The 10,830-nt window shown below is 41.1% G+C and overlaps 2 protein-coding genes across 2 annotated transcripts; both read right to left on the reverse strand.

Annotated features, from left to right (window-relative positions):
- Positions 1 to 364: 364 nt before the first annotated feature.
- LOC119912566 (solute carrier family 22 member 15-like) lies at positions 365 to 6,961 on the reverse strand. The gene is made up of 8 exons (XM_038731805.1): positions 6,795 to 6,961; positions 3,595 to 3,735; positions 3,365 to 3,497; positions 3,007 to 3,171; positions 2,619 to 2,748; positions 1,625 to 1,685; positions 1,172 to 1,338; positions 365 to 524 (listed from the first exon to the last, which is right to left on the reverse strand). Exons 1-8 carry the CDS (start codon positions 6,876 to 6,878, stop codon positions 380 to 382), a joined length of 1,026 nt encoding a protein of 341 aa, XP_038587733.1. The 5' UTR covers positions 6,879 to 6,961; the 3' UTR covers positions 365 to 379.
- Positions 6,962 to 7,041: 80 nt separating this feature from the next.
- On the reverse strand, positions 7,042 to 9,564 carry LOC119912567 (lymphocyte function-associated antigen 3-like). The gene has a single exon (XM_038731807.1). The coding sequence runs from the start codon at positions 9,259 to 9,261 to the stop codon at positions 8,431 to 8,433; it is 831 nt and encodes a 276-aa protein (XP_038587735.1). The 5' UTR covers positions 9,262 to 9,564; the 3' UTR covers positions 7,042 to 8,430.
- Positions 9,565 to 10,830: the final 1,266 nt, after the last annotated feature.

A 10,830-nucleotide genomic window follows, 5' to 3' on the forward strand; every position in this document is an offset into this window, starting at 1 on the left:
TCTTAAAACAAACTAATTTAAACTTAAGATGGAAATATACACATGTACAGATCAGCAGATTAATACAAACAACTCCACAAAGTTTATAATTAAGGCCCCATCCACACTACTGCGTTTTCGTTTTGAAGCTCCGGAGAGCGTTTTAGTGAAGACGGATCTCTGATTGGGTCTCATCAGTCATGCAAAACAGAAACACGATGCTGTTGACAGAGTTTTAGTTTTGGTATTTTTATTAAAATATTTTGTACCGTGCAAATAACACTTACATCCTACACTTGTACTGTGCATGGATCTGGGCCAATCAAAGACTTCTCCAACACTGAGGTGTTACACAGACTCTCTGAACTACATAGTGTGTATTATTGCGTGTGTGTGTGTCTCACCAGTGTTTGTTGATGAAGTATATACAGAGCGGGTAGGCGGGCAGCTCCACCAGGCCGTACATGGCTACGTTCATATAACGGCTACCAGACATCTCGCTGGCCCCCAGAGTCAGACCGTAGTACACCAGACTGCACGCATACCTGCAACACACACACAAAAAACTAATCAGACTAAACTGATCTGTTACTCTAACTGTTGCTGATAACACTACGGCCCAAACCACATGTCTTTATGGTTATACAGCATCTTAAATTCCCCGACTACTTTAAAAGATTCACCTTCCATCTGTCCAAAAGCAAAAGGTTTTGTTTATTTCTACAGTCAGTCTGTAACTTCAGACAAGACTGGAGGATGGAATACAGAAGATTTCTGTAAAGTAAAATATTTGTAGATACAAAACCAACCAGAAAATGCATTTGTATAAATATTTTCTCCTCTTCAGCCTTCTCTGTTCAACGATATGTAAAAAAAAAAAACATTTGTGAGATCCATCAAATAGCCGTTAAAAGATTACAAACAACAAAAGGATCATTTTCTAAAGAGCAAAAAGAACCTCATGATGAATTTAAAGAAGCAGAAAAATCTTACGTAACTTAAGCAGAAACTGGAGGAATCGTGGGTATTTTATTTGCAGTACTGGTAGCAGTGATAGAAGTGATATAAGTAGCTGTATTAGTAGTAGTAATACTGCAGTAGTAACAGCAGCATCCCTTAGCAGCTTTGGGCTACAGCACCTGCAGCAACATATCTCGCACGCTTTGTTCTTCTTCTGTGGTGCTCTACTCACCAGACATACATGAGCACCATGGTTCTCAGACGGAGGACCGGATGGATCACCAGCTGCAGGACACCTGCCCCCCTGCCGTCACGGTTTCCGGCTTTAGCAGCGCAGACGCGTTTCAAAACCAGGTTGTTGGCAGGGTTGCCGTTCCTCAGCGCCATGTAGCGCAGCACCTACGAAGACGAGACGTTTACAGACTAAGTTACCTCGCTGTTAAGTTAAGAGGAACCCAGACACAGGCTGGCTAAATTCAGGGCCATCCCTTAAGAAAGAAAGGGAATATGACAATATTTAAATACAACGATACACAGTTCAGGAGTTGCAGATGGACCCTGTGAATGCGGTCAGATTCTTTTAACACGAGTCTTCGTCAACCTTCGTTTTCCACTGAGCTCCAGCACAAGAAGTCTGGAAAGAACGTATATACAGCACTTGTAATATTTGTACTAATGTATTCACCTCTTCTGCTCGCTGCGTCTGACCCTTCGAATACAGCCAGCGTGGAGACTCGGGAAGAGTGCTGGAGGGAAAAAGACCAGAGGAGTCATTACGCCGATGTAATTCGAGGAGTGGACGGCATGCACATATTCACAAAACAGCAGATGTTTTCCGCGAAAGGTGCGACTGCTGCGTCAAGATAGTGATGCATGATGGGTTTTTGGTGGCCTTAATGTTGCTAGATGAGCTATCTCCGCGGAAACTGTCACAACAGATGGTCTGTGTGGAGTGTTTCTTTTATTGTATGTATTTTTCCAAAAACAAGTCTTTAGAAGTCGTCTTACATTTTTTTACATTATTAATACTCCTGACATCACCACGACAACAACAACAACAACTCCTGCAGATTACTCTCAAGATTTCCCAAAGAGCCGGGGATTGAACTGCTGACCTTCCGATTACCGGGCAACCCGCTTGTCCTCTTGAGCCACAGTCACAATCTTGTTTACAGGATTTACATGCATCCTTAATATTTTTTTTAAATCCCTTTTTATTTACATATCTATTTTAATTGGTTTCCATTCATTTCTGTGGGGTGTGAAAATGAGTTTGTTGTCGTTTTATAATGTTTTCGTTTTACCACAACATCAAAAATTTAAAACACATCAGCATGGTTTGAAAAAAAAAGTGTGATATAAAAGGCCACGTACTGAGATAACATGTATATTAGACTGTACTCTGCAGGAATAAAAGAATTATAAATGACTTTGTTTTGATATCAGTGTATATCAGTCCACCACTAGTTTAAAGACTTGTGTGACTTGTAGAAAAAAAACCCTGGTATGCTCCTTTCAGTTTGTTATATTTAAGGTATTCTGATTGAATTGTAATTTATATTACATGATATTTTGTTTCATGCGTTTCAATGCTTCTAAAACCCACCAGTCTATTTTTATTTATTTATTTTTTCTGGATGCAGGCGGTGGCGACTCGTCTCTCTGAGGTTTGTACTCACACAGACAGCAGGAGGAACAGGACGCCGGACGAGTTGGACGCCATAGCCAGGTTCCTCCACGGCTGGATGAAGTAGCCCAGAGCTCCGAACAGGGCGATGCCGACGGCAAAGGTCATGCTGGTCAACGTCCCTGAAGAACAGAGGAATAAATACTCAATACAACAGCGAAGGAACGCGCCGATATGTTTTCTCAAATCGCTCTAAAACTCTACATTCAATATACCAAAGAAGAAAAGCAGCCATTTCAGAAGCTGTAACCAGAAAACATTCAACACTTTATCTGATAAATATCCAAAACTGATCGACTCGATCGAATTTCAGCACTTATTTGGCAGAAGTCATTAATAAAAACTGATGCACGACCGGGTTGTTTGTGTGTTTTTCGTACCCGTCATGGCCCAGTACGACTTGCCCACGTACTCCTGAGTGAGGACAAAGCAGACGAGGCCGATGCCGCCGTTCATCAGCCCCACCAGGAGGCGAGACACGGCGAACACCTCGTAGCTGGGGGCGAAGGCGGTCACATAGCCAAAGATCACCTCGAAAAACAGGCCTGCGTGAAAGAAGAAGAGTGAGAGTAGAGTGAATGTAAGTAATGTGACTTGTAATACCTGATCCGGAGAGAAATATGAGACTCTTCTTCTTTTAAAATGGTCTGAATTTCTAAATCCAGCCCGTTGACTACTAGACAAACAGCCCCAGGACTAACTCACTGAGACAAATCATGGCGTGTGGTTTTCGCTCACCTGTCAGGTAGACAGGTCTCCTGCCGATCCTGTCCGAGAGCGGCCCAAAGACGATGTTCCCGACCAGAAGCCCGGCGAAGAACAGCGACCCTGCTAGACTGACCTTATAGGCCTGATGCCTGATGAGAAACCACTGGGGAACACAGAGAGCAGCAGAAACCACTCAGTCTCTGTTTGTGGGTTTAAGCTTCACTGACGCTAAAAGTGAAAATGCACGTGAACTCCCTCACCTCGGTCACTATGGAGTCGGTGTCCTCTGTAAAGGTAACGAGCTCCCGCTGGCTGCTGCCGACGCCGTCCAGCTGCTCGATCCGGTACTTCGGCGTGGATCCAATCAGAACGATCAGCATGGACTGACAGGCCATGTACACCTGAAACACAGAAACAAAGTTCAGAGGGCAAAGACCGTGGACAGGGCCCTTTGAAGCCCTTTATATATTTCCAAATTATGCGTTTTTCTGTTTTAATTTTCCTGAATTCTGTGTTTAAAAAAAAATGAAGGGCACTGTGTCATCAGACAGAGTGTGTAATCATGTGGTGGACGAATAAAATGTCAATAGCAAATTTATTACAAATTGAATCAACATCAGTTAATTTGATGTATCACGTAAATATGCATATAGAAGTGTTCAAATGTATGTGAAATTATTTATAGGGACAATTTACAATGAATGTATTGTAACAGCAGGATATTAAAAATACTATAATACTCTTTAATAAAAAGGGAAAATTTACATTGTTGCAGTATTGTGCAGCGCTCCGTCTTGTTTACACAGCTAGACCAGACATAAGTGTTTTAATTTATTTTTAAACTGAATATCTGACTCCGCCTTGCATCTGCCGGTGTGGTTTTACTTCTGAGAGTCTGTTGAAGTGATGAGGTCTCGCTAGCGTCGTCTTTGATATGATGGCGTGTGTGTGTGTGTGTGTGTGTGTGTGTGTGAAGGAGGCTTTGAACTCTGCCCTCGCTGAAACACCGACACAGAGGAGACAGAAAGAGCGCCTGTTAACACCAAAACATAGCAAGAACGTTTTTCTGTTCCTCTGTGGGCAAAAACGCTTACAATGTTGGGAAAGGCCCCATTGTTTTTTTAAATGGCATCAACATTTTGGCCAATTCCATGATATTGTTAGCTGAAAATCCCCCCAAAACAATGGTTGGGTCAACACTGCTGCTCATGCAGAGTTTCCACTCTGGCCATCAGGAAGGAGGAGGGCCAAACAAAACAGATCTGGGACCATTTGTTTTCCCACCAGCTGCTGGGCTTTTACACAAGCTGCAGGCCTAGCTGCTGCACACACCGTGCTTTATCTCTCACTTTATCAGGATTCAGAACAGAAAATGACCTTGCACCTCTGTAACGTGAGACGGGTGCGTATATATACACAAAACATTTAGAACAAATCAAATCCGTTCATAGACACACGTTTTCAGTTTCAGATCTCAGCTGTTACCTGATACATCAATAGATAAATAGAGGAAATATCATGTGACCTCACTAAAGATTCACAAGGGAAAAATGTCACACTGTTAAGTAAAAAACAAAAAACTGAGAGAAAAAGTCATCAACATAAATATGACTTACAAACCTCCACATTATTTATTATATTTAGTACAACAAACACATTAAAAGGTCCTTATAATGTTCATGCAGGATCATTTATAAATGAACACAATGCTTAATGGTCCTGATACGATATGTTCATCCAACACTGTTTACAGCTGGACAGGAATAACTCAGGTAGAGCTGTAACGATTAGGCTAGTCAATTAATCGATTAGTGTGTCGAAAGACAATAAATTGACATCAGCAACAACGTGAAACATTGCTGGTTTCATCTTCTTCAATATGAGTATTTGCTGCTATTTTTGTCAGTTATGATGTCAGTAACAAAGCCGACAGAGAACATAATGTTCACAATCACCAGAAAACTAACTCATCATTAAGTTCTCAAGGAGCCAATGTTTGCAGAGTATAAATCCAGTGCGCCTCACGTCGTTTGAGTAACTTATCTTTATTTAAGATAACATCTACAGTATATCACATGTAGTTTAAATCTATTATTTGTCTTATCATATTAAGACTATCAAAACAAATCAGTGCCAATGTGCTGAGAGACAGTTCTAGTAGAATAAACACTTTATCACCATTAAAACTGCAACTAACAATGTACTGCTTTCCAAACCTGACAACACATATTAAAAACACACAACCCTCCTGTATTCTTGCCTGTAATTAAGACAACAAAACCCATCATGAATGCAGGCTGGAACAGGATCCACTGCATTTTATTGAGGTATTGTTCTAACAAGGCCAATACCAGACTCACACACTGATCTGTCCTGCATCATACAACCTGTCAAAACAACTGAATCCACGCTTCTGAATGTTTTTAAAGTGACAACACAAGCGGTTTGTTGATTATTGTCATGACTACCTGTATTCTGCCATGGTGCTGGATAAATGGGATTTGAGATAAGAGGCTTTAAAGACGAAATAACTTAATATAGTAGTTAACAGAAAAAAAAATATGAAGGCTAAATAGACTTAAAGCAGATGTAACGTTGGTGTTTTGCACTCGGTGATCGATTTCAAGTTAATCAGTGCGCTCAACTCTACAAATCACTGGGAATCAAAAGATGGCAAACAAATCAAGCATAATAGATATGATATAAAATAAATTCATCATGTATCTACCATCTAATCACCATCAGGGGAACTTTTATTGAGTGCGGTTACGTTTAACGACTATTAGCTAGCTTAGTTAGCTTAACCGCAACGGAGGTTTTGACGAACTTCATTAAAAGATGCTGAGGTTTGAGATTAAATTTGATATTTGGGACAATACAGACGAAGTGGGAAAATACTTACAATTATTTAGAATATGTGGAATGTTGTGATCAATTCGGCAAAAGGTTTGACGTTGCTACGAGTCATTTATTTTAAATAAATGTAATTTTTACACGTGTTTCACAATGCTTGTCAATATAAAATTTAACTTGCAAGTTCTCCGGAGCGGCGGGATGATATTTGGCCATGTTGGAATGATTTATGTTTTAGTAGGCAAAGTATGGTCTGTTGAGTTAAATAGCAGCTCATATACGTGTTGAGTTATGGACTGCTTGATTTGCGAAGTTAAGTTTGCCGATAAACAAGGCTGCACTATTCACGTCGTTTTTTCAAGGAAGTCTGGTTTACAGCTATTTATCCAGGAAAGTGCACATCCTGCGCTCTTACATAGAGAAACTGTAAAAATATAGTGATTTCTTAAGCGTTAAAATGTTTCAGCACCAAATGTTACATCCTGTGGCCACAATAAAACGCTTAAAAAGTCCTCCGACAGAGACTGGAAAGCCACGTAGCGCTAAGTTAGCACTGTCAGGGGCGTTCTCTGGTTCTCACGTAACGTTATTAGACAAATCCACTAACCTGGGTCAGAACAAGAACAGCCACCGCCCGCTGCTGGTAGGGTCCAAACTCGCCCACAACTTGAAAAGCTTCTTCTAAATCCATCCCAGGTCGGGCGGCCCGGCAGCTCTCTGATGTAGCATCACACAGGAAAGAGCTGCGCGAGTGTGATCCGCGCTCACTTCCGGCTTCGTTCCTTTTTCATCTTTACGCACTTCCGGCCTCGTTTCCTGCGTCCATTTCAGAAATAATGACTAAAGACTCTGTGTGACGATGTGACAGGTTTATTTATAAGGCACTTACAAAAACTAACCATAATTCAAACATTTGCTAAGTACAATAAGTTACGGGAAGTGGCGTCAATAATTGTTTTTAGATAAGACCCAAAACCTTAAATAAACAATCACTTAAACCAGTGCATGGAAAAGGGATGGATGATAGTTAAATAACTTTAAGCAGATTGAGCCACATTATTTTTGATTCATTACATATACACACACTAGAGCAGCAACAACTAGGTGATTAATTGCCAACTATTTTGTATCTTATTTTAAAGAAAGAATGTCAAATTTCTCTCATTCCAGCGTCTTAAATGTGAATATTTTCTGGTTTGTTTCCTCCTCAGTGACAGTAAACTAAATATATTTGGATGGTGGATAGAAGATGTGTCTGAGGACATCCCCTATGGCTTTGTCAAAGACTGACATTTTCACAATTTTCTGGACCTAAAAACGAATCGAGATAAGCAATAATAATAAAATAATCACTTGCTGCAGCCCTGATATACATATGGTCCCTATGCAGAGACATGCTTTACCTTAGCTGTGGACATGCGCTTAAAGTCACCAGCAAATTACAAATACAGGTGCGATAAGATGTTTATAATACAATGTTGATTTAACAAGACACATTGCCAACATTCCTTTACATGATGTTTGGATTTCTTCAAGTTATTATAAGGTTTTTTTTTTTAAAGAACATGCTTCAATGCATTAATCCATCAACACCAGAGAGTCAGCATCATTCAGGTCTTCTGATATATCCAAAGTCAAAAGTCAAGGGTCAACAGTTCAGTGGTATCGATGACCCCACAGACGTTAAATAGCTGAGTTTCCCTACCATTAAGTCAGACGAAATATCTTCCAGTATCTTCAACCAAGTCCAGTTGCCCTTGACTTTAACAGTCTTTGGATAATTATGCCCTGGATGACTGAGAATCTTCACAGACGTCATTTCATCAAGGCGTAGCAGAAATAAAAACATTTTTCTTTAAGATCTGGGCTGCAATTGTTAGTACATTCTTTGGGATTTGTGTTAACACGTGAAGAGAAATGCTGAAATGTGGCTAAATGGACACTAAAGGAGAGAAGAGGAGGAGCATCTATCCTCCCATCTTACTCTACCTTAGAATGTCATAGCGATATCCTGATAAGCTACACACAGTTTTAAGAAAACAAACAAACAAACAAACAAAAAAAACATGATGTCCCTCTGTTCCATTGTTTTGGGGGATTAACTAAGTCGTTCTTCTTGCTCCTGTAAAGTAACAGTCCATGATGCTAATAAAAACACCTGAGGGCCAAAGGCATCATGAGGCAAGAGCTCCACAACTTCATCCAGTCCCTTAGGATTGTGATTTTGGATTTTGTGGGTTGAGTTACAGAGCATCAGGTGAGTTTTTGACATTAGATGCTGCATCTCCATTTCCAGATGGTATCGCAGTGGGAACTTGCTCTCGATCGTTAGCGATCCAGAATTTCGGGATTACACCCTTCTTGATGAGTACAAACACAACTGCAATTGCGATGATTATGATTAGGGCAAATATAACCGAAATAGCTATAGTTCCAGCTGAAGAGCTTTCTGCAGCCGCACTGTAGAACGGGTTGCCTAGGGGGTCACTTTCTTTCTCGCTGACCGGGTTCTTCATCTTACAGGAAAAGGTTTCAACCTGGTTTTTCGAACTCCTGGTGATTTTCATGTCCTTTTCCGACTCCTTCCAGTCTCCGGCTCCCTCCTTCCAGCTGTAGGTCACAGGTTCGGCCCCTGCAGTGTCTCCATCACAGGACAGCGTGCACTCCTCTGAATCCCCATTACAGGACACTGGTCGCAACACCACCTCAGGCTTGGGCACTTCTTTGATCACTTTAACATTATAGCTCGGACTCTGGACATGGCTGTTGATTTCCACTACGTACTGCCCCGCGTCAGCTTCTACCATTTTCTTGATTTCCAATCGTCCAGTGGTTGTGTCCAGGGTTGTGCGGCCTTTAAACGTACTGTAGTATGTCAGATTAATTGCTCCCTGCACCCACTCTGCCAGCAGATTGTTGTTGTGTTTCCACAGGATGTTGGTGATGGCTGCTGATGGTTGAGGCCTCAGCTCCAGGTTACCACCAACAGCGAAGTATTTATCTTCGGCTAAAACAGAGATCAGCACGGTCGCCAGCACCGCCGCCCGGAGCCAAACACCAACCTGTTCCCCCATGTCTTTAATCTCAATACAGGACTGAGAGCGTCGGTTAGCGACGGTTAGCTCGTCAGGCTGAAGCTGGTGTGCTAGCCGCGCCCTTCCTTCCTTCTTCTTCCTCGCTCGCTCGCTCGCTCTATGCGAGTGTGACAGATCTGTTGGTGTTCACCGTGAAAATCTGATCACCCGGGCGGTCTCCTCACTGCCCGAACCAAATTCGACAGGTTAATCTGTAATACCAGCGAAAAATGGTCGGTTAGCTCGACAGGCGGAAAGCTGGTGTGCTCGGTGCGCCCTTCCTTCCACGCTCGCTCTCTGCGAGTGTAACGGATCTGTTGGTGCTCACCGTGAAAATCTGATGACTCAGGTGGTCTCCTCACTGCCAGATTTAAATTCGACACATGTTGATCTCTAACGCAGAGCATAATCTATCTAAATATTTAACCTTCTACCACAGCGAGTTATTCCATCGCTTATTTAGCTAGTATGTTATAGCTTGAATCGATTAATTACAAGTTTCGTTCGAACCGGACAGGCATTATTAACAGAAGCCAGTCAACGTCCGGTTACCGGGCGTTTTATTAAACGTTGTTAACAAAAAAACTATGACAAAAAGGACATTAATACTAATAGAAAGGACACAAATAAGTCTGGTTAAAGGTTGTACTTGTTGGTATTTATTCTGATAAGTCAGTTTTAGCCTTTCGGACAGGCGGTTTTCAGGTAGAAACACGAGTAGGACGTATTTGATTAGGGAGACATTTTCTATCAGTACACGTATATGAACCGAAAGTAAATGATGGGAGTTTCCCCGTGTTTATGACAAATATATTTTAACAAACGTAATAAAGGGTGTAGATGCAGTAACACCCATAAAACATTCCGCGCGGAAAACACCCCCCCTAAAAAAAACCCCGTTTAGAGGTTTGAAGGGAAAACACATCCTGACACTACATGGATCAATCCAGGAGACTAAAGTTACTATCAGCCATGACAATTACATTTATTAATCTGCTCAAATCAAACAAACCCTTCATTTTACTGTCACATTTCATGCTATCACGCCTTGTTCTGTTAAGTTACTATCATTTTTCAAAGATACCCAACAACCAACCATACTAGTGCAAATTAACACAATTTAAAATAAAATGGTTCAATGAGGCAGTCCACCCAGTTTTCCTAAATTATCAGACATACATAAAGGGAATTTTGTGTGAAAATAAACGTTTTGTTTAAAAACGTGCTATACAAATAAATTACACTTAAGAGAAAGGGCAAAGTTTGACCTTCAGAGGAGTTTAGCCTGTTATGTAGAGCACATTTAATAGATTCAAGGAGGGAATTGTGCTTTAGATGAACCCCAAGTTTTAAAATATGATTTAAAACAAAAAAGGTACATACTGGAACTGTTTTCGCTTATGGGATGGAAAAAACACCCACATGTGGAATTAAATGCCTGCACAGAAGTGAATCAAGAAAGCAGCATTCAGAGCTAAATTATTGAGCAGAGTTGATATAAAACTTCCCATGATTCATGATGTGCAGGGACCAGTGAACTAGTCTGAGCTATTGAGATCTGAAACCACT

This window comes from Micropterus salmoides, unplaced genomic scaffold (assembly GCF_014851395.1).
Source record: "Micropterus salmoides isolate LMB-PRFRI ecotype aquatic unplaced genomic scaffold, ASM1485139v1 Ms_hic_scaffold_2, whole genome shotgun sequence".
Classification (NCBI taxonomy): Eukaryota; Metazoa; Chordata; class Actinopteri; order Centrarchiformes; family Centrarchidae; genus Micropterus; species Micropterus salmoides.